This window comes from Diceros bicornis, chromosome 17 (assembly GCF_020826845.1).
Source record: "Diceros bicornis minor isolate mBicDic1 chromosome 17, mDicBic1.mat.cur, whole genome shotgun sequence".
NCBI classification, from domain to species: Eukaryota; Metazoa; Chordata; class Mammalia; order Perissodactyla; family Rhinocerotidae; genus Diceros; species Diceros bicornis.
Genome location: NC_080756.1, coordinates 26,504,120 through 26,528,445, shown reverse-complemented (window position 1 = coordinate 26,528,445; position 24,326 = coordinate 26,504,120). Strand labels below are relative to the sequence as shown.

The 24,326-nt window shown below is 41.5% G+C and overlaps 1 protein-coding gene across 4 annotated transcripts in view; it reads right to left on the bottom strand.

Moving 5' to 3' along the window:
• Positions 1-6,376: 6,376 nt before the first annotated feature.
• PRICKLE1 (prickle planar cell polarity protein 1) overlaps positions 6,377-24,326 on the bottom strand; it is a 103,107-nt gene continuing 85,157 nt past the window's right edge. For all 4 annotated transcript variants that reach the window (XM_058558482.1, XM_058558480.1, XM_058558481.1 and 1 more), the window contains exons 2-8: positions 17,089-17,270; positions 15,307-15,420; positions 14,519-14,656; positions 13,665-13,868; positions 12,188-12,374; positions 10,383-11,246; positions 6,377-8,231 (exon numbers count right to left, since the gene is read on the bottom strand). In XM_058558482.1, coding sequence (XP_058414465.1) covers positions 7,372-8,231; positions 10,383-11,246; positions 12,188-12,374; positions 13,665-13,868; positions 14,519-14,656; positions 15,307-15,420; positions 17,089-17,220 — 2,499 coding nt within the window. In that variant the 5' untranslated portion in view covers positions 17,221-17,270 and the 3' untranslated portion in view covers positions 6,377-7,371. The remainder of the gene's footprint in view (positions 8,232-10,382; positions 11,247-12,187; positions 12,375-13,664; positions 13,869-14,518; positions 14,657-15,306; positions 15,421-17,088; positions 17,271-24,326) is intronic.

Below are 24,326 nucleotides of genomic sequence, written 5' to 3'. Positions count from 1 at the left end.
CCCGTCTGTCAGTTGTCATACTATGGCAGCTGCATGTTGCTATGATGCTGAAAGCTATGCCACCCGTATTTCAAATAGCAGCAAGGTCACCTATGGTGGACAGGTTTCAGCAGTGCTTCCAGACTAAGACAGACTAGGAAAAAGGAACTGGCCACCCACTTCCAAAAAACATTGGCCATGAAAACCCTATGAATAGCAGTGGAGCATTGTCTGATACAGCACCAGAGGGTGAGAGAAGTGTGCAAAAAGACCGGGCAGGATTCCCCTCTGCTGTCCACAAGGTCACTAGGAATTGGAATCGACTTGACAGCACTAACAACAAATGTTAGACCATTATCACTAAAATCGTAAAAAGTTTTAAACTTTTCCCGTTTTTGTGTGTGAAAAGGTAGAGGTTTATTGAAATATAAACATTTGAGAATATGTAAGATAGAAAATAACCACAACATATACAGACACTTGCTACAAGAGGATGTCTGAGATATTTGTCCACTACCTGGGCTATCCATGTGCTGTCACATTTTTCCTGGTAGAATGCATATAAGATGAGGAGAAGGAGGGGACAGAGCTGCCCTGGCTGACTGGCCGCATGGCCTTCAGGTCTGCACCTTAGGGGAAAGCTCCTCTTGGCCCAGGGCCCTGTTCTTGGGGGCACATACTGGCACCCCCACTCACAGGCTTTCTGGCTGAGGCCCTGCTGTTGTCCTTGAGGCAGCAAGGGTTCACAGAGAGGGTGTGGCTGGGCAGGCTGCCTGAGGAAAGGGAGAGAATCCAATGACCAGAAAGACACAGTGTGCCTAAGTGGGAAGAGTCCATCCTTTGTGACCAAACCCCTGAAAAAGACACATTGGCCAAATGTCTGTGACACCTTCAAGTGGGCCCAGTGCCAGCCAGCTGGGCTCCTCCCTGGCACTGAATCCCAGACGCCCTTCTCTGCCCGTACCCTGCACTTGCCTGATGGGTAAGGTGGGGAAAGCGGAGGCCAGAAATCAGCCCCTAGTGGATGGAGAGGTGTGTGTGTAGGGGGAGGGGTGAGAAGATGCAGTTCCACGGAGCTGCCCCTTACCAGGCTGAGGTATCTGATTGTGCTCCAGCTTTTGGTGTGTTTCTTTTCCTGGACAGTACTGAGTGTTAGCCATGCTGTGGGCTCATGCTGCCATGGTCTCCCACCACCACAGCCTGACGACATCATAGCGGGTGGTGGTCTGCTGAACACTGCAGGGCTTACTCGATTGAGAGGTGAGTCTTGTGTGAGAATCTCCTTTTCTTTACAGCATAGGAGCAACCTGACCCACCTCAGGGTCCAAGAGGAGAGACAGAGCTCTCTCAGCATCTCATCTCCTGGGGCAGCTCGAACTCTGCAAAGGCCCTGCCTCCATGGCCTGCCTCTGAGGTAGGAACGTTGAGTGAAGAGGAGACACTGTGCGCCCACCCTCGTAAGCTGGGGGTAGGGGTTTGGGGCTAGTCCTGCTTTCGCAGGAATCTCCCATTTTTTAAAACTTTGTATTCTGCTACTTCTGTAGCATAGAATCTAGTGAACCATACTGGCTGTAGCTTAAAATATATTTCAGATTTAATATACTAAATACTTTGTAGGATTCTGAGAAGCACCATTTTTTTCAGTTATTTCACTATCTGAACAAGGTTAGAACCACCATTCTAGTGTTTTTGATTCATAAACACTTTCACATGTAGTAAACTGATGAGGATTTTATTCTCCTTTTACGGTCAAGGGCAGGAGAAGTTATAACTTGCCTAAGGTCATACAGCTGGAAGTGGCAGAGCCAGAGATTTACCCAAATCTTTCAACTCTAAACTCAGTGTTCTAGGAAGAAGTGGGAAAGTTTGGTGGTCATTCAGAATTAGGTTCAAATCCTGAATTCAGCACACGTTAGCTGTTTGATGTATGTGCAGTTAATGTGTAATGTAATTGTAATGGGTAATGTGTAAAATAACTTTACAAAAAACTTATGAGAAAATTCAAATCCTAGTTCAGTAGGTTTTTCCTGTTTTTCCCTTTATCCTCAGTGGCTACTATCTTCCATATTGGTTCCTAGGACTTCTGCTTTGGAGCTATTTTAGAAAACACCTTTGAGGTTCATAAGGGGTAGTTAGTAAGGGGCAAGAAGCCTGTAGGGTTACCTCCCCCATGGCCACAGCACAGCCCAGGACTCGGCTCTTTGGCTGCTACACCTGGACCCATGGGAACTTTGACAAGAGCCTTTAAGTGGAATGAACCTGGTAATTCAATTTTTCTTCTAGGAACCTAGATTAATTAAACATAGTTAACACCTTGTCAGCTTTGCTTATAAGACGTTCAGAGATTCCAGACTATGATTGCTGCCAGTAGCAGCCCTCTGAAATGTAGAAAAAAATCTTTTCATCCTGGTAATTGGAGAGAAATAACATGACAGAGGAAAATAGCTTGCCTTCCACATATTCTATGCAACCTCCAGACTCTGCAATCTCCGGACTGTCTTCGTAATGAAGATAAAGCCAGCTTGAAGCATATGCACCGACAGGGAAATAACCATCTCCAAACTTCTTTTTCATGCTTTAGTTTAACCTCTGGCTCATCAGAATCCCAAGCATTACCAAGCCTCTTTAAAGTTCCCAACTCCAGTGAGCCACGGTCTTTGGCGGGATCATCCTTTCAGGAATCCTTGCCATGCTGGTAAATGAAAGAGTCAGAAAAAGGAAACAACACTGTGCTGAGTGGGAAGACTTCTCTGTTGACTGACCTGATAAATTCAGTTCAGTCTGCACAGAATACTGAAGCTGGAAGGAAACCTTTGAGATGGTCTAGCCCTCTCATTTTACAGAAGTGGAAACTGGGTCAGAGCACTCCACCTGCTGAGTTAATGAGAGAGGTGAGTCTTCTAACCCAGATCTCCTGAATCCTGTAGTCCAGTGTGCTTTGCACCACTGCAGGATCCGCTTTGTGGTGGATTTATATTAGACTAATAATCATCTTTTCCAGTGTCAATTGCTTGGTTCATTTATTTAAAACACTAAAGTAGCATTTAAGAGAACTGGTTTCATATTCTGAATGGTACTGTTTATATTGCTGCAATCAAAGGATTTCAGAGAGTAGATTGTGAGTTACTTCTAGAGTTGGCATAACAGCACTTTGTGCACATACACCAGTAGAGAGTGAAATTTCCTTTGCAAAAAGAAAAGTTGAGGCTAAAATTGATCCCCAAAATGGGAATACTTGACCAGCTAGCTGAGTCTGTTCAAAAAGAATAAATCAGCTCTAATCCTGTGACTAAGTCTCTATGTACCCAACGTGTTACTTTTCCTGCACACTTCCTTCCCAAACCATTTTGTGAAAGCCATCCTTAAACTTTATTCCCCCGGAAAAGTTTCTGATTCTATGGCCTTGGCAAAATGTGAGCTCAGAGGTGCAAAATTCAGTTTGCTCCTGCTTATTTCTCCTTGGCTCAGTTTACCTGGAAGCCTTCCTAACGTGTTTGAGAGTTTGCAGAGAACCCATGTGACTGTACAGGAGCGTGCCTTCTGCTTTTAGATAGTTCCAAAGAATGGCCCGAGAATCTAGGCAATTTGACTAATTAAAAAGGATTTTTATCATAATTGTGTTACTAGTACTGAATTGATAATGAGGCTCAATGGAATTTTTTTTTTGATCCCAATAATTTTTTTTTCTTTGTGCATCCAAAAAAGGTCACATTTATATCTATAAACAGTAATTAGTTGTGCCTCTTAGGGCACAGCTAAGGGATAAGGGAATCAGCTTCAGGCTCAACTTATAACCCATGTGTTGGAGACTTGCTGATGGCAAGCTCATTTTGTTCCACGTGTTTCAGAAATGTTTGAATTAGTTGCTAACATTTAAAAACTGGGATATTTCACAAAAGTTTAAATTCTTGGCTTCTCTGGAAAAATCAGAAGGTCTAGTAACACTGATTCTCCTTTCCATGGCAGTAGTCAAGTGTCCATTAGAAAGAAGCTCAATAAGCCAAAGTGTGCCCACACTATGTTACTAAGGCCTGCACTGAAACCTCTGGGCACTCCTGAACTACGTCCACACCAATACTTCCAGGTCCCGTCCTCCAGGACTAAGTTGGGCAGGGACGCGTGCACACACGGAAATCTGTTTTGGGTGCCCATTCCAATGTTACTACCCTTTTAAGAAGGCCCATGATTCCTGTCTAAAGTGCGAGGGTTAGACAGCACATGATATCTCCTTTCACTTCTGGTACATTTTATTTAACTCAGGAAGTAGAAAGCAGAGTGTCAAGAATAGCAAATGCATACACAAAACAAATCATTTTCTTTTAATGAGAGCTAAAAGGAGTTCCTATTGACATTCTATCAGCATCACTCCATGGGCCTTTTAAGCAGAATGTTCTCCAATTTGATCTGAAGTGAGGAAAATGCAACCATTAGGGTTCTGCTTCACCCCTGTAGAGATTAAAGGCAGTGTTTTAACATTTGATATTTATCTTGGGACCAAATTTTAGAGTTTAATAAGAGTGCAGGGTATCTGGTCATTCACTAACTAAATCTACAAACACCTTTTAGCAACTATATGCTTAATTTTCTTGCCTACTTCTTTACAAGACTACAAGACAGTGCTTCCCTTTCTTCGTTATTGTTATGTAGTCGTCTTTGTTAATGCTACTAACCAAGATTTAAAATCTTTAAAGGTTACGTTATCATTGTGAATAAATATTCCTGCATGTCCTTAAACCTTTGGCAACCTATATAACCTTTACCTAAGGAAATGAAAAAATAGGGTGATTGTTGCCAGAAGCAAGAGCAACTAATCTTTTGAGAATGACTTGGAAACTACTGAGGACAGTGACTTCAGCTTATACCTGCACTTCTCCAGGTTAAGTATTACCTGTTTACTATTTGTTATCCATCCTTTATAAGCAACACATTGCAGCAGTCTTTTCTAAAAGGATGCCTACTCTTTGCAGCATAGGTTCTGAAAAGGTCTTCAAAAATCAAGAAATTTGCTAATATGTGAGTCGTGATGGAACAAGCACTCTCATACGTCGTTAGTGTAAATGTAAATAAGAATTTCTTTTGGAGGAAAATTGGTGATATCCACCAAAATTTTAAGTGCATAACCTTGGTCCCAGTAATTATGCTGCTCAGAATGTATGTGCATGTGTGGTAGTGCAGGATAACGTATCCATGAAGAAATTCAAGTCCATCACTAAGGGGCTGGTTAAGTAAATTATGGTTTATCCAAAAGTGGAATATTATGCAGTCATTGAAAGAATGAGGTAGACCTATACGCACTAACGTGGAACGTCCACATATAAAGTGAAAAAAGCAAGCCTCAGCGTGTATAGTTTGCTACCATTTTTTAAAGAGATACGTTACATAAATATGCTTTGAACATCTGAAGGATACACTAGAAATGGATAACAGTGGTTACTTCTGGGGAGGGGAACTGAGGGACTGGGGATGAAGAGTAGAAAGGAGACACTTGACTGTCTTTTGTTCTCTGAATTTTTTTTTTTTTTTTACCATATGCATGCATTTCCTTTTCATTGCTGATATGTTTTTAAAATGAACCAGACTAGGGAAATGATGATACAGTTATTGAGTAAAGAGCTCTCTCACCAGTGGTGTGTTTCTGAAGGGGCCCTGTCTAGCCCTAATACAAAGCCTTGACTATCCAGGGATGGGTATAGGGGACGCTGTAGACCACTGGTTTACCTGGATTCCTGTTCCTCCTCCCCACGGTCTAACAGCTTTTCCCCATTATGGTCAATACGGACGACTTTACCTCTGTGCCTCAAGTCCTATTTCCCACCTACTTGTAGGGGCAAGTGGATATGCAGGAGTCACATGGTGGTCTGCTAATGGGAGAAGAATGGCAAAATAACCAAGGAGCAAAACGGAAGTTATCTGGATGTGTTTGCAAAGACTTGTGTTCAGAAAGGTAGTTTGTTATTTATTAAGCCTTTATTAAATACCGTCCTAAAGGTCCAAGACACTACTGTGACCTTAGTTAGGACTGAAATGTATGTGCAAGAATGGCACATATCAAAATATAAGCTGATTAGTTCAAATCCAAGAAAATTTGAAATAGAACCTCATATTAACTTGATGTAGTCAGTGGCACAGCATCCTCTAATTTAAAGATTTTAAAAGAAAAACATAACTAGAAGGCCCAGTTTTCAAAATTGCTCTTACAGGCGAACAAATTAGCTGGAGGATAAAAAGGAATGACCTCTCTGCAAATAATATATCTACAAAGCCCTCTGACACAAAAAGCAGATCCTTGTAGTTTTGGTCTCTTCCTAGGAGATAATCACCACCTTGCTAAAAATGGGAAAGGCACCCCCTACCATCCCCAAGGGGGAAGAAAAACATTCACCCAAACAGCTTCTACTTGTTTTTACCATATATTCCAGGGGTATGTGTGGGTTTTTTTGTTTGTTTTTACATTTATACAGTTTACATTGCTTGACCCATAAATAACACTTGTAAGATTAATAGGGCCATAGTTTTAAAGAGTATTTACATAGCCCCACCATGCATACAGAGCCTTTTTAATATTGAAAAATCAAAAAAATTGAACTTTCCATCACTAGGCAATATAAATTTGACCATCTAAACTTATAAACCCTGACTAAAATACAAGCTACCATTTCATCCATAAATGCTGTTTCTGGTTCCCTAACAAATCTAGCACTGCAGTGTAACAAACATCTTGCAATTCAGGGATATAAAAATATCAGCTTTAAAATCTGAACTGTACAGTATGTACATTAATATTTGCACCATTAAATTAGGAATACACTTAAGTCTATGAAATACTACATTATAAATAGCAATGCTTTTTTCAGTCTGTAGCTGGAGCTAATACAATACATTTACCTGGCTACTGAGGACTGAAAGGGGCTGAGGTGGCCTCGCACGATGGGAAGCACAGTGTTGGCTGGGTCAGTGTGACTACGTGCATGCTGCACAACCAGACTGATCAGGACCTGGGCCAACCTGGTGTAGACGAACAACAAACACTATTGCTTTACAAAGGTGGCTGAAGTTCTCCATTGTCTGAAATCAACACCCCTGTCCAATCACCTCATGAGAGCTTCTTGAAGATTCTCGAGGATTCTCTTGAGGACTGGAGACCAAAGCAGCTATATAAAACTGTAGTGCACCTGACAGGCACAAGATGTCATGTCAACCTGGCGCCATCCAAGGAGGGTAAACTGGAGCAATCACACCTTCCATATGTTAATGTGACACTGTAAACAGCCGTTGGGGTCTCATTTACATGGGCAAAGCACTTTAAACTATTTTAGCAACCTTCCTATGGAAGAAAAAAGATGATTCAAGATGGTTAATGGCTAAGTTTAAACATGATCACCAGCTACTAGGTTAAGAAATAATACAGTTTTTGCCCTTGTGTCCCTTTTTCTTCTTAGATTTAGTTGTCCTCTGACCAAGATGAGGAGTAGGGAGCGCAGAAGTTGGACTAGAAAGGTCATCTGTATAGTAGGCATATCTCTGTGGCCGGGGCTGAGGAATTGGTTGTCCAAGAAAATAGCCTTCTTCTTCTGAGTCGGAGGAGGAGGTGGAGGAGGAACACCAGGAATCATCCTCCTCACCGTAGAGTCCCAGAAACCTGTGCACTCCCGGGTTCTGCAGGGCATAGTCGGAAGTGGCATGGGCATACTGTCCGTAGAGATCGGCATTCTGGATGTATGCTTGGATCTCCCGGGCACTTTTGTTCTGTATAAATTTCTCATAGTTATCAGGGGTGTAAAGCCGCAGTCTGCCCTTGGGAGAGTATTTTCTTTCTGTAACAAGATTCAGGGCGTTGTCAGAGCGGGACTTCCTGCTTCTCCTGCGGCGATGGTGATGAGACCTGGATCCCCTCTCTTCAAAATGGTAGACCCGTCTCCGAGTCCTCTCACTCATTGGAGGCTGCCGGATTTCGATGTTGTCGTAGTTTCCATTGTCAATGACGTCATCTGAAAACTTGACTTGCTGTGGTCTGGACTGAGACTTGGATCTTCTGAGCACTGGCAGATGTACTGGTTTCTCCTCAGGCAGGATTTTTTCTGGACACAACTCTGAACTTAGACTCTTCAAGGACTCTGCGCTCCTGTGCAGCATGGAAGAGTTCAAAGTCCCCATATTGCTCATTTTCTCACAATCTTCTGCTTCCATTTCCTCAAAGTTTTGCAGAGAATATAACGATGGCCTCGGCTTGCTTTCTCCATCCACTGAAGGCCCTAGAAGAAAAGCCAAGACAAGATGTGATTCTCAATAATCCTAATATTCTGACAATTACTACAAACAAGCTACTGAAAGAAGCATTTCAAAGACAAATCTCCCAAATTTCAATATTTGATTCACACTCACTATGTAAAGCCAAGGTTCATATATACTTAATTGAGAAGAGGTATGAATTTTGTTATTGATACAAAGGCATAGCCTGTCTTATCAGCCCAGCTGTTTTGGAGCCAATTATAGCATATAGCATGAGCGGCCAACGTGTAAAAGCTCTTCATAAAAGTCCCATCATTAGTTTATTAACATGACACGTAGAACTCCTGCCTCAATCCATTAAAGCCAGACTGCTTCATTTGAACACCTCCCAAATCAATCCCTTTCTTTGCATCCATATGGCTACCAAGATGGTCCTCCTCTTATGGTTGGCAAACCACAGCCCAAGGGCCACATCCAGCCCACAGCCTATTTGTGGATCAAGTTTCACTGGAACACAGCCACTTCTATTTGCTTACATACTGTCTATGGTTGCCTTCTACAATGACAGCATTGAGTAGTTGCAACAGAGACTATAAGGCCCAAAAAGTACTATGTAGCCTTTTTCGGAAGAAGTTTGCCACTCACTGCCTAGACCTTCATCCAGTCCTCTTCTCCTTCAACCCATAAAGCGATATGCCACTTTCAGATTCATCTTATTTTAAAACTTCTCAAAACTGATATTGCTCTCCTTTGTTATAAATAGGGCCCAGGCAAGGTAAGATAAACGGACATAACCCAGCAGACTGTAAATGACCGTAGGGAGTGGTGCAGACTCTTGTCTACTGGAGACTACGTAACTTCATACTTGCTAAACAGAACCTGTTTTTCAGCCCATTGTTGTCAAGAAATGTCAGCTCTAACACTTTATGCGTACCCAGTGATGTCTATTTTTGATATTAAATGTTAAAACACCTATCAAGGCCTGGCAAACAGGAGGTGCTTAATAATTTAGTCTCACCCACCATTCCTCGACTCCCCTTTGTTGTAGATGTGGTCTTTGACATGTCCAACAGAAGCCAGGAGGGTAGCTGTCTTATCCCTCCTTGCCACTGCAGCCCCTGGCACAGGGTCATTCCCGGCTAAGGGCAGCTGCTAAAGCCCTTCCTGTCTATATTACAGCAACAGAACCTTTATGAACAGGCTGGATGTCATTTGTCTGACTATAAAACTAGCCATGTAACAGCATGTATGCAAAGACTTAATTGCAAATATGAGATTCAGAAGGGCTGGCTTCTAGGCTCAATCTTGCCTTTAAAAACTCATGTAAAGGGGCCGGCCCAGTGGCACAAGCAGTTAAGTGCGCACGCTCCGGTGCGGTGACCCGGGGTTCGCCGGTTTGAATCCCGAGCGTGCACCGACGCACCGCTTGTCGCGCCATGCGTCCCATATAAAGTAGAGGAAGATGGGCATGGATGTTAGCCCAGGGCCAGTCTTCCTCAGCAAAAAGGGGAGGATTGGCAGATGTTAGCTCAGGGCCGATCTTCCTCACAAAAAAAAAAACCCATGTAAAGTTGGGCGTTTAGCCTCTTGGTAACTCAAATTTCCTCATTTGTAAAATGCAGTAATACTGCATACAGCTCAGGGTCATTTTAAGGGTGAAGTGGTTAACTGATATGAATGTGCTTTGAAAACAAAGTGAAATTATGGTATAATCTGGGTAAAAAATAGCTATTAATAGCTAAAAATAGCTTAGCTATTTTTGAGCTATCTATGGCCACAGGGCAATTCAGGAAAATATAAAAAGTATTATGAGCTTATCAAGGGCACATGCTGATTTTCGTATCTTGAAATTCATATAGCATGATCCAAAGAGTCCAGTGTCTTTCAGATACAGATGCAGACTCCATTACCCAGATAAATCAATTTCCTCCTCTTCAAAATAGGGATAATAAAACCTACCCTAAAAGATTGCACTGATAATGTATTTTATATATACGCATACACGTACACGTTTGTTTTGCTATAGTGTTTGGCATTTAACTGAAACTCCTTCTTCCTTCCCATGGTCTACAGTTTTAAATAACATAGCCCCTCCTGGTGCTGAACTGTAATTTTTGGAATAAACTTTTTAGTGGCTCCTTTTTCAAATATCCCATAATCCCTGGATTACGTACCTGTGATATTAGACAAAGCCAAAGAATCCATGGAATCCCGAACACTTTGCTCTGGTTTCAAGTCTGACAGACACTCCAGGGAATCCTCATACCACTGTGTTTGATCGTGATTATATCCCGAAGCTCCATGGTCCAGATCTAGTTCCTGGAGCCTTCTGCTGCTTGCAGGGCCTGGGTGGCTGCCATAAGCAGAATCGCCCAGTCCATCTTGTGACTGTGCCCAATACATATCAGATTGGTATTTTTTACTTGCGAGGCTCTGGTTATTTTGCTTTAATTCAGTCTTATTTTTAACCATGTTATCAGATATCCAGTGCTCACTGGCTCGAATATCCATCTCATTGGGCTGCTGCTGAAAGAGGCTTTTATCACCAAACTTGAGGAGGAGCTGCGTCATATAATCTTCATGCTCAGCCCATTCTTCAGGGTCTTCTGGGGTTTCGTGCTCTACTCTGCCTTTCCAAAATTCTTCATTGACAAAACTTGCTCCTTGCCCAGAGAGACTCAGATCCTCCAATTTCCGAGAAAGGGTGTCGTCAGCATTGCCTGAAAGGCCAGGAAACTTGTAGTTCAGAGCAGGGGACAAGAGGAGAGACTGTCTACACTGATCCGCTGACCGACTGCTTTTGCCCATCCGGACACTTCTTCTGGAGTCCCTTGATCGGGCTGACTGAAATGCAGAGTCGGAAGAATCAGAGGCATGGACGTCTTCCCCAAGGCTGCATGTTTTTGAGCAATAAATCTGACCTTGTTTGGGAAGGAAGGGACACCCCAATAACGAGGCTTTACACTGGGCACAAGAAAAGCACGCTTCTGTAGCATGCCAGTGCTGCCCGTCGTAGGTCATCTGTGCATGGTCAACGCCTGTTTTAAACAAGGATAGAATAACAGGTTATACAGTTCAATGCTTGAAACAAAAGAAGAACAAAGAAACAGAGAGGAGAAAGACTCTGGGCATGAGGGAAGTCTCAGAGGTGATGGAAATGTTCTGTATCTTGATACGAATATGGGTTACACTGGTACAGTTAATTCTCATTATTTGCAGATTCCGTATTTGTGAATTTGCCTACTTGCTAAAATTTATTTGTAACCCCAAAAATCAATACTCGCAGAGCTTCCAAGGTCATTTGCAGACATGTGCAGAGTGGCAAAAAATGTGAGTTGAGACGCATGTTCCCAGCTGAGAACAAAGTGGCACTCTGCCTTCTGTTTCAGCTCTTTATGTTAAACGAGTGACCAGTTTAGTGCCATGTTTTTTCACATTTTTGTGCTTTCTCTTGGTGATTTTGCTGTTTAAAATGGCCCTCAACCGTAGTGCTGAAGTGCTGTCTAGGGTTCCTATATACAGGAAGGCTGTGATGTGCCTTACAGATGAAATCCATTAGATAAGCTTTGTTCAGGCATGAGCTATAGTGCTGTTGGCTGTGACTTCAATGTTAATGAATCAACAATACATCTTAAATAAAGTGTCTTTAAACCAAAACGCACATGAAACAGGATTATATGTTGATTGGTTGATGGAAATGTTGTGACCAGAGGCTCGCAGGAACCTAACCCATATTTCCCCTAGGAGCAAAGGTTCAGTGTTCAATAATTCAGTGTTCGTGGTGACTTTACAGAATGTGACTACCACAAATAATGAGAATCGACTATATATCCATTTATCAAAACTCATCAAATGGAAACATTTAAGATCTGTACATTTCACTATATATAAATTATGCCTCAATAAAAAAAAAAACAGTGGACAATCATAGACAGACTAATGGATAAGTGACAGCAGACAGGCTGGGCTATGGACTTACCAATATGCTCCCCACAGGTTTCACAGTACTCGGCATACAGAGACTCAAAACAGCCACAGCAGAATGGGCGGCCGTCCTTCATGATGTACCTCTGTCCTCCTAGGACTGTTTCACACTCAAGGCAGCAGAAGTGTTTCATGTGCCAATGGCGACCCTCAGCTTCAGTGCACTCATCAGCAAAAATTATCTTTAAAAAGAAATATGAAACCACAGGATGAAAGAAAATCACTGTGAGCTATTTTAAAGGCTAAGTAACTGCAATTTCAGAGCAACTGACACTAGCTGTTCAAAAAAATCACTTAAGATACCTAACCTTGTTTCTCACAGCCTCAAGCTTAAATCTAACTTGATTCAGCTACAAAATAAGAGCAGAAATTTAAAATGTTGAAAAAAACCCTAAGTGTTTGCTTAAACTTTAAAAAAACAGATTTCTACATTGGAGCTAATTCATTCTGTCATATTTTTGCTCCCCAATCACACTTTGTTGGCATAATCTTGCAAAGAATACATTAACAATGAAATAATTTAGTGGTCTGTGCATGTTTTAATAGAAAGAAAACTCACAAAAACGTGGGGAATCAACAGTTATAGCTATCCCGATACTGGATCATGTGAACAGCCCTTGTGTAGATAATGCTTCGTTTGACCTGATGGCCAACTCCAGATTAAGGACTTTATTTTTTACATTTTTGGTTTCAAAAGAAGTTCAAATAGCACATCATTGAAAAGGCTTAAAAAATAAATAAATTTATAAAAGTATCAATGGAAAATTTACTGTCACTGATTGAAGGAGACTAAGGAGATATAATAAATAAATGCAATGAGTTACCCTGGATGGGATCTTGGAAGAGAAGAGAGACCTTGGTAGAAAAACTAGGAAAATCTAAATACCTATAGTTAATGGTATTATACCAATGTTAATTTCTTAGTTTCGATGCCTATACCATGGTTATGTAAGATGTTAACAGGGGAAGCTAAGAGAAGGGTATATAGGAACTCTCGATAATACCTTTGCAACTCTTCTATAAATCTAAAGTTACTTTAAAATAAAATGCTTAAGGGAAAAAAAATTTCCTTTCACACCACCATCCCTTCCCACACGCCCCAGGGTAACCACTGTTAACTTAGTGTATGTCTTTCCATATAGTTTCTGAGTGTGTACAAATATGTATACAATTTTGGTTTTTTCCTCCTTTATTCAACAAAAACAAGATCATTTGCTACATACTATTGCAACTTGTTTTTTTCTCACGATCCATCAAGGATATCCTACTTTTCAAGACACAAAGACCCCTGCTGCCTTCTCTTGATTAGCCACATATTATTCCATTGCACGAACGAATGTACAGGGTCATCTTAAAAATATACAAACACAGCACAAGCAGGAGATATTTATATTTTTCTTAGGTGTGAACAGTGGAATATTGGCTTACTAGAAGCTTATTTTTTCCAGTGTTAAGGGATGAATTTTTTTTACCTCATCACATGCCGAACACCGTGGCTTGAGCAGTTCAGCATGGTGCCTGCCACAGTGAATTTTTCCATCCTGATAAAAATAGATGAGGTCGACCAGCAGCTCGTTACATGTGAAGCAGACAAAACAGGATGGGTGCCAGCATATTCCAGGGCCGGCACGGGAGGCAAACACTGCAATTTCACCTCCATTTATCTTCAACCCACACTAAAAACAAAAGGATTTGAATTTAAAATGATCCTTTTTAATGACTGGATTCTCAGCCTTTCCCACTTCACACTAAATCCCAAATTTGTCAGGAAAGCTTTTATTTTTGTCCCCTCCTGTTAGTGATTAAATAGCTCTTTAATGCTGGGTTATTCGTGATTCTCAACTGGAAGGAACAGGCCTCAGATACACCGCCCCACACTAGACTGACTATTCTAAGAACGGTTTCATCTGATTCACATTCAGAGTGGTTTTCCTGAGCCGGCCTCCTTTTGGATAGTTTCCTATCCAAAAAGTATTTCTATCCAGAGTTTCCTACTCTGAGAATGGCCAGGAAGGATCTGAATGTCTTCAATATGTCTCCGTGTTTTTTGAACACTAGGTATACCTAGCATCTCCCTCCATGCCAGGATCCTACGAAAGGCAGGATTTCCTCCAATGTTTACAGAAGGACAGACTTCCTCCCCCGTCATACACAGCAATGTAGCCAGTTATAAACATTAATCCCCATTCAATAAAAAGCTAAGTTGCCTTTCTTTCTCTTAGTTTTCAGAGGCTTTCAGGGCCCACCCTGTGTTAGCCCCATAGGCTCCCCCCAACTCACCCCATCCACACCACTCCCACAAGCTACTCATCCTAGAGAGGGCTACCTGCTCGCACACAGCATGCATGACCGCTCTGGACAAGAGTTTAATCGTTCCTCTTCCAAGCGCTTCCTTCTTCCGCTGAGCACTGAACACCTGCAATTCTTTTTTCTCCTCTTCGCTCAATGACTGGCAATACCGCACCTTCACAGAAAGGGAAACAGAAGCACCACACTGGAGCGCAGTCTACCTCACCGATTCTTTTTTTCCAGAGTTAGAGTTTCGGGAATAAAACAGCAAGTTTAGCTGGCTTGGCCCCTGAATCTCCAATTTAAAAATGACACCATACTTTTGAAATGACACCAAATCTTGCAGCCTCTCTAGCAAGAAGGAAATGCTATTTGAAGGAGCAGTCTTTATTTTAAAAAAAAATATGAGATGTTTAAACACTTATCAGCAGAGACACTAAAAAAATGTAAGACATGAACCTTTCCACAAAAGGCTCAAACTTGTGAATTGCCACTTTCACTCTACATTCTATGGGCACCCACCTCCCCTGCAGGCTTGAACCACCATGAAGCGCGGACTCTAGATGAAGGGCAGGGAAAGCTCAGGACTCTGTGGCCTCCTGATCACTGGAGGGTGGCTGCAAACACTACAAAAGCCCAGCTGTGTTAAGTTTATTGCAGTGACACCCTTTTCTCTCTTAAAGAACGGAAAGCTGTATCCTCCAGCCAAATTTTAACTGAAGAAAGGCAGAGAGCCCGAGCCAGTGAGGAGCTGGGGTTTACATAGGCATCTCAATGCTTAGTGCATATGTTTTTTCCTAATGAGCCCTCTTCCTGTTATTTTACCTCATTATCGTGTGGTGGCAACTGGTACAAAAGCTGTTTAATTCGATGTTTCTCTCCAGGGCTGTTGACATAAGGAACCTTCTCCTCTGGTAAGCAGGCAAAATAGAGCTGGATCTGAGCGAGAGACAGAGAGGACATCAGCAAACAGAAAGTGAACAACGTAACTTATATTCGGCCTTAAATAGTTACCTTTCCCTTTAGGTGCAGGGTTTGGCCTCTTGCAGCTAATGAGAAGACCAGCTGAGCCAACCCAGCAGAACTGCAGACCTTCAGAGAGCTAGCATCCAGCTGCTAAATTGCTCTTCAGGAATGTAAGTGGTAATGACAATTAGGGGCATCATAAATTATGCACCATAAAATATGCACATTTAATGCTACCATTCCCCAGCCACTCTCCCTGGAGTCAAGAGAGTCTGGGTGAATGCTGCAAATGACCACACAGGCTGTGTGGCACTGTCCAAAATCCCGCCACTACACCAACACACCGAATTTGCTCTCTGAATTTTACATGTTACAAAGACAAAAGCTGTTTTGTTAAACTCTATAAACTCCCCCTTATCCGGTTCTCTCAAGCATCAGCTTTCTTTGCTTCCATGGGTGTTATATTTTCTAAATACCTGGAGTCAATTTCCCCATGGAAACTGGAGGGGAGCCATAATGAGCTATACTCAGTTCACTTTGAAAGGAGAACTCAATTTTTGTTTGTTTTCGTTTTTTCCTGTTGTATTTAAAGGACTATCCCTTAATGAGTACTGCAAAGCATACTGCAGTGCTGAGAAAGAAGGAAAGTGATTTAAGGAAAAAGAGGGGAGATTAGGGAGATTGGGGCCTATCTGCTTCTTAGTATCACACAAACCTACCCACCCTAAGCTTCAAGAAGGGATTCTCTCTTAAGTAGTTTGTCAAAATATTGCTTTCCTAACTGCTGTGCCCGCATTCCACACTGTATCAGCTACAGAAGCTTTTACAGTTATAAACACTTACTGAACACCAGCTACACGTGTGCCAGGGATTGTGCAAGGCCCTGGATGAATAAGGAGTCACTATTCTCAAGAGTTGCACCATACAGGAAACAAGCATAACTCAGAAGGTGCCAGCTGGGTGTGCAGTTGCTTCGATTCCAAACCATGCCTTGGCCCTTGTGATAATTCCTACCACCAGCAATTTTTAACAAGTTCATCATTATAAGGACATTGGGAAAATAAAAATAGGCATATAGAATGTTCTCATCTTCCTTAACAATACAAACAAAGCACAAAATTAGCTCTTTAATTTTTTTTCCAATCCACGCTGTGTGGTGACAGACTGTTTTATGTGCAAGGTTATCAAAGGTCAAATGTCTAAACAGTAACACTTCAGACGATTTCTTACAGCTCTGCGTTTTCTCTCTTCCAAAGCAGAAGTGTAGCTGAGAACTCGCCTCTTTCCTTTTATTATCTTTTTGTTGTTACTGAAGTTTTTAAAAAAGTCGATTCCTCTCATTCTCTCCAAAGGGACTCATCAGAAATCCATATAACATGCATGTAAGTACTCTAGATTTCATTCATTGGAGCAATATAGGGCTTCTGGATCCATGAGTACACAAGTGATTGAAAGCTTCCTTTGAGAAACTAAGCATGACCCTAAAAAGCAAAAATTTAAAACTATCCAAAGTAGAGTGAGGACTGAGGAGGGTAGCAGGTCAGTGTGGCAGTGATGTTCTACAAATTTTTTTTTTTTTAATTCTTAAAAAATCTTAAATCATGTTGAAAAACAGAAAACACGGGATGATTCGGTTCCTACCTGCTCTGGTCTAAGGCCTGGGGGGACCCAGGCATACTCCTCCAACGCACAGCCAGAATCGTCATCTGATGTGGAACTTCTCTGGCACCCAAAGGCGAGTTTGCTCATTTTGGGCTCCATCTCCAAAGGCATAACAATCAAGTGAAAAGCCGTTTTCTCAGTCACAGGACATCAAACAACGGCTGCTTGGACAAAATAAGAAAAAACAAAGAAATTAAAAACCTGAAGATGTTCCTCTTACCCTCCACGAGCTTGTATGGAATTCTTGTTTACACACAGCTGGACCCAGGGAAAGTCACCAAATTACTAGTGTCTCAACCCCTAACCCCTAGGCCCATTGAAACTTAAAATCTAGTGCTACACAATTCAGAAACAGTCCCCTGACCAGCTCAGCATTTCAGAAAATGCCCCCAAAACTAGTTTAGTTCCAGTTGCCTTTAAAAGGTGCCTCTTGATGCACTGTTCATTAGAAAGGTTCTCAAGAAAATTGCTTTGACTTTCTAACTTGCCCACAGATGAAACCCCTGTGAAGTCGTGTGAGATGGCACCTCCTCCTGCCTTGCCCACTACTATGGGCCGTGAAAAATGGCTCCAGGGACCCCACTCTGCTCCCCCATGTTTCCTATCAGTTTTCCCAACGGAGGCACCACTGCCTGCACAGACTGGGTTCACTGGGCCAAAGTGCTTAGGTTTCAGGCTTCTGATAAAGTTCTGAGAGGCATTAAACTCAGTTGACTCACTGAGTAGAAACAGCACAGGTAAATCCTTACATAGCACATTAAATCCACAAGCCTTTACTATCAATGGGCTAAAGTCAGCCAGACGTTCATGAATGAGTTCCTTCAACAAAAAGTAATTGAATCCAAGCACTAGGTTAAAATAAAATGCAGCTTGGTGACTATTAGTGCTGAACTGTGTTCTTAGCAGGCCTTCATGGAAAGGTTATGTGGTACCTACTGTGTGACGCGCTATCAGCCTGCTGTTGGGCAAAGATGTAAATCCTGCTCGGAAGGAAAAGTCTTCTCAGGTGAAGAGAAGTGTCAAGACAACAGTCCCTGCCCTACAACCCAGGAGCTTTGTCACCACCATTTATGTTCCTTCTAAGTTCCTTCTGATTCTTAAATCATCCCTCATCCCAAGGCACTAAGAAGAAATAAAGATACAAGACTTTCAGAATTAGATGCAGCTTTTTATATCTGCCCCTTTTCCTCCCAAGAAAGAAAGAAAATTACAGATAATTAGTCCAACCCATTTTAGAGAAAATAAAGCTCGGAGAAGTTAAATGACTTGCCCACGGTCACATAGCTAAAAGCCAGAGACTAGTCACACTACGTGCCTGACCCATCAGACTTCCAGAAATTATTCTGCCTTAACAAATTCTCTTGCTTGCTGAAACAAGTAGGAAAGGCAGAGAAACCTGAACATTTTCAGCCTCAGACGAAGTCATTTTTCAGCAACTATCTCATTGCAACTCCAAATACTTATAGTATTAGAAAATGTTACCTATTACAACCTATGATTATTAAAACTTAGTTTTTCTTTTATAAATCAAAGGCAATAAAAAAATTCAAGTCATAACAGTTCACCAGTGGAAGGCCAAACATCCAGTGGCTGTAATCTTTATTAGCAGTGGGAGCAATGCCACACAGTAGATATTATTCCAACTAATAAATTTAACTTTCATTCACCCTGAACAAAAAGTAAAGATGACCTCATTTCCTACACTACCATTGGGAGGTTACGACCTTTTAAACAAGTCATCATTTGACACAGGTGCAACTCATTCATGTCTTGACTTAGACTTTCTAAACACAGGCACATTCCTCTTACCCCTCAATAAAAAAGGATGTGTTAATGAAAGTCACAAAATTTCTTGGATCTGGTCTTTCCCTTTTGTTTGCAAAAAAACAACTCCCACATGTCAAAGGAAGAGAACTAGAGGTTAAGAATTTAATTAGTAACTCAAAAACCCCCACCAGGAGAACAGGGTGCCTTCAATGCAATTTAACCTGAACCATGAAATATGCACCTCTGTTCTTTGCCAAATCCGGCTGAGAAGGGAGACACTAAGGTACTTGCTCTACAGAAACTTACAAAGAACATAAATATTAAATAGAACCTAAAAACTAAATGTCACTATATTATAAAAGAAAACACTACAAATTAAGACAAGCGATGGATTTTCCAAGCTAGCACAAAGATGCAGATTGCTGAAGATCTGAATTACTTTTACAGCTGTATTCCTTGATTAGCCTTTTGTGAAAAATGTACAGTAAATTACTATCCTAATCAAGGTAAATCAACTTGAGCACTAAATGCCACGATCCCCCTCCTCCCAATCATCTGGATGTCCTGGTCACATCTCCAGCCCACCACTCCCACACATTCATTCCATCCCTTCCACAAACGACACTGAGGACTGTCATTCATCAACAACGTGAGGAATATGACTGAGGGAACACGAGTAACAAAGTTATTTTTATCACAAGCACGGCTTTCAGTTTCATTTGTTGGCACTCTGACAGCTAAGCTACTCCTTCGTGCCTAGCCTGGCATGATTAGTGTGATGACATTTAATCACCATATCAAGCAACCCAAGGAAGGCCTAGCTCGCTTAACAGAGGGGGAAACTGAGCCTCAGAGCGATTTGCCACAGGTCAGCTGCCCAAGGTAACTTAACAAGCAGTGGCCTTAGAACTGGGCCCACTTGTGATCTTAAACCCCTACAGCCCTGCACCGCCCCCTGGAGGTGGAACCAGGTTAAGCCAATTCCTTTTCTTTGGTAAACTAGCCGTGCTACTGCACCACAGACACAAAAAATGATACAACTGATGGGAGACAGTCTGCTTTACCCAGAGGAGGCATTTTAGGGAGAACATACAGTCAAAAAGGATTATAAAAACTCAACGGCCTCATAAGCTGTTGGTTCAGAGTTTATTTTTTGGAGCAAGCCTCTCTTTTTCTATCACAAGAGAATAACTTAAAATGACAAAACATTACATTTATTAGCAAGTTCTCAGAGCTGACCAAAAAATAACACTAAAAAAGTGAAAGTTACAGGGCCAGCCCAGTGGCGCAGTGGTTAAGTTCTTGTGCTCTGCTTTGGCAGCCCAAGTTTCGCAGACCTACACACTGCTCATCAAGTCACACTGTGGAGGCGTCCCACATATAAAGTAGAGGAAGATGGGCACGGGTGTTAGCCCAGGGCCAATCTTCCGCAGCAAAAAGAGGAGGATCGGCAACACGTTAGCTCAGAGCTAATCTTCCTCACCGAAAAAAAAAAAAAGTGCAAGTTACATAGCATGATCTCCACTTATCAGGCTGTGGTAAGAGATGCTACATCACCAGTAGCTACTTTTTCTTGATAACAAAAAAAACTTGAATTTGGGTCTTTCTTTTCTTAAATTACCTGTACCTGTCAGCAGACCCAGACAGTATATTAAGTATATTACTGTCTCATACTGTGTTGTATGAAAGCAACTGACAGCTAAACAGGGTTCTTACACTTGTAAAAAGTTCAAACAATAAAAATGATAAATAAAAATATGATCTCACAAATATCCCTTACACAGGTATTTACATTACTACATCGTATTTGCTTTGACAGCACAAAAGAAAGAGGGGCGGCTGGCCATTCCTTATGCTCTGGGTCATGATGAAGGGTCTCCCTAATAACATGTAAACGTGACTGTGCATCGTCTGCCAAACTACCACCTTTTAGGCCAAACATGAAACCACGAGTGAATTAGATCTAATGGTAAAATTCCATTAATTTCATTTCCAGGCATTGTCTCTTAAGGTTGATCATGTGAAATAGGGACACATCAGGTTTACAAGTCAGTTGAATCATAATGAAATAGAACTCTTCAAAGTCAGCGTTATGATACAGACTGAAACATTTTTTCAAGTTTTGGGTTTTTTTTGCAGAATCACACTTAGACGGACAAGAGTGGCACTGTCCTGTGCCCCAGGCTTTATTTATTTTGTATGTCATTTACTTATTTTTCTAGGTTTTTATTTTGTAATTTCAAACCTTAGAAGATTGCAAGAAGAGTAAGGAACTCCTATGTAGCCTTCACCCAGACTCATCAACAGTTCACATTTTGCTGCATTTGCTTTATCATCATCATCATCATCCTCTTTCTGACAACATACACACACTTTTGTGGGAACTATATAAGTGTGTATTTTTTAGATTCTCCTAACCACAGTTATATTAAACATGATCTCTTTTAAAAAATTTATTAAAAAAACCCAAAACTATGTGCAAGATATCATGTTAGATGCTGGAGATAAACAGAATAAAAAGCCAAAATAGCTCAAACCAGTATTCTGTGATTATTCTGAAGCAGGTTTATTGTCCTGGTCTTGAAATGCTGTCATAAACGGAATGAACTTAATCACACGTGAACGACAATTATGCATTAGCCAATTGTGTGCTAGGTTGGCCCCTGTTAAGGAAATCAATCAGTAGGGGCCCCACCTCTCCAATGTCTCTTTATAATTCTGGATGTAAATACATTGCATCATGCAGGGAAAGTAAAATAGTTTTTATGGATGGGTTTGTTCAGGCTCCAAACAGAGTCTGACTATTAAGGAAATGTGCAGAGGAAGCAACCCCTTTAATAGCTAGCAACACCATCAAAGCTGGCACTGAGGTCAAGCACAGAGAAGAAGTACCTGAACTAAACTCTAGCACGCTGTGAGTGATTTACAGATATATTTTGAAGAGAAGACTAAAAGCCGACTATACAAGTCAAGGAGAGAAATGAGTAACAACCAGAAGAAAAAAGCATGGACACAAGGGAGGGGGCAGAGAAGCCTGTGGTTGGGTAGAGAGAGGTGAGATACTCTTTTCCTAGAAAGACAAGGATTATGGTGGGAGTAAGTCCAGGCAAGCCATGCGACAGCAAGTGAAGAGTTCCATTTCCCTCCTTTGTCCTTTCTCTCCCTTCTTCTTTCAAAATAGTTAAGCAGCCACTTCTCACCCTTTAAAAAGACTCAAAGACAAACAGCTCGCAGATGTCTCACTTCTCAATCATCATATAATTGTCAAGAGAACATCTGACCCAAGGGACAGAGCAATACTCAGGGAATGGAATCTGGTGCTCTGAGCATTCAGTCAACTCAGCCCTGAAGTCTTCATGCCTTTGACAAGGCACCACATATCTTGGGGCCTGGTTCTTTAAAAACGCCCACTATTTTCCTTCCAAAGACGCTCTAAGGACACGAGTTTTAAAGAAGAAAAGAATTACATGAATATAATGAGTTAGTGTTACTATCGACATGTACCAATTGGCATTCGTACTTCCACTGTCACTACATAGATTTTCTTGAAGCTGATCAGCAACGTCTGGAATAAGAATATGTTAATAAAACAGACCAAATGTTGACATGTGAGTTTCATCATCTTTTTGAGCTGGGAAGGGGCTCTAGCTTCCTGAAGGGCAAACAATTTTGCCAAATTACTGGCCACCATTCCCAGCTCTCTTGGAATCAGCTTCTAACCATTCCCTACATAAAACCTTTAAGACCAGCACACATAGCATGTATGGGCGCACACATGCATACACACACACACATACAGTGTTTGTAATGGTCTACGGAGCACGGCAGGGTCTTTCCAGTTGTCCTAGGTAGAGCAACAACTGTGAGCACCCAGTGTATGCTTGGCTGTGAGGTGACACTTGGTCCTCAAATTAGACGGTGGCCTCATTCATCCAACACGATGTAATGAGGGGTTCCTCATGAAATTTACTTTCCAGATTCATTCACTCCATTCATTCATTCATCCTTATATTTAAAGACCATTACTGGGCCAGCCCCGTGGCTTAGCGGTTAAGTGCATGCGCTCTGCTGCTGGCGGCCCAGGTTCGGATCCCGGCCACGCACCGATGCACCACTTCTCCGGCCATGCTAAGGCCATGTCCCACGTACAGCAACTACAAGGATGTGCAGCTATGACATACAACTATCTACTGCGGCTTTGGGGGAATAATAAATAAATAAATAAAATTAAAAAAAAAAAAAAGACCATTACTGAGCAGTTCTGGGAGATATCAAGAAGGCGGCAACTGACATTTATTCCATTAAAAGCCGGAACTTAAAAAAAAAAGTATCCAGTGTGATAAAAATGTTTCCAAAATCCATTATATATTTCCTTGCTTTCTTTAATGGTGGTATGTGTATAAATTATATGTGATTTAGTCTTTGGCTGATTATTTGTTTTCATTTTGAGTAGAAAATGAACAGTAGAAAGAACACTGGCTTCAGGATTCAAGGAACAGGAGTTCTAGTCCAGCCATCTAGCTGGCTGTGACGTGGGAACCTAGTTCCCCAACTAGAATACGAGGGGTTCAGGCCTATCTCACAACGTAGAGCTGATGTTCAGAATTGCATGGCCCCACACCATGACTTTAAGATGGTTGACAAACTTTTTATAGGTGTTGTTCTCTCTGCCCTCATGATGTTTGGAGTCCTGCTACTTCAGTCTCTTCTTAAGTAGCCATTTCCCCTTTGTCCACAACTGACAACCTTCAAATCTTTTTTAATTTGTTGCTTTCAATATTCTGTAAATTAGGCAACTACAGTTTGAAATTTGTCTAAAAGTACATAGAACAATTATGCTGTGGAAATGGCTTAAGCCTTCCTCCAACAAGCACAGTAATCACTGGTTAAATAAGATAATGTACAGTACGTGAAGGTGTTACTCAAGCTAAAAAGCAGCTGTATGATTTTGCTATGCTATTTTGGTCATCGGGGGATCATTTATTTTCTACTGGGCTGTAGCTACATCCAGGATAGCTAAGGATTATTATTTTGATTGACCTTGACATATATATAAATGAGCCTTTACTAATTTTCCCTACAAAGCTTAATAAGTCAGCACACTATATGAAGGTCCAGAGGCAGTCAAGAGTCGACAGTTTCACTGGAACACAGATTCTTCCAAAGAAGCAATAATAGACGGCAATGGTAGCAGAGAGTAAGATTTTCAAGAATTATACACATCAGGTGGAAGACTTTGGACTCAACCCTACAGGCAATGGGAAACAACAAAAGGCACATGAGTAGGAGGGTGCCACTCCTGGTCTTAAAATATGATCATGATGCTCAGGAAAGAGAAAAGGAACCTGGGAGGGGCCTAATAGCCCACTGTCACCAAGAGAGCCTAAACATGGTGGCTTGGGGAGAGAAAGTAAAAAGAACAAATAAGAAAGGAGACAACTGAGTCAAAA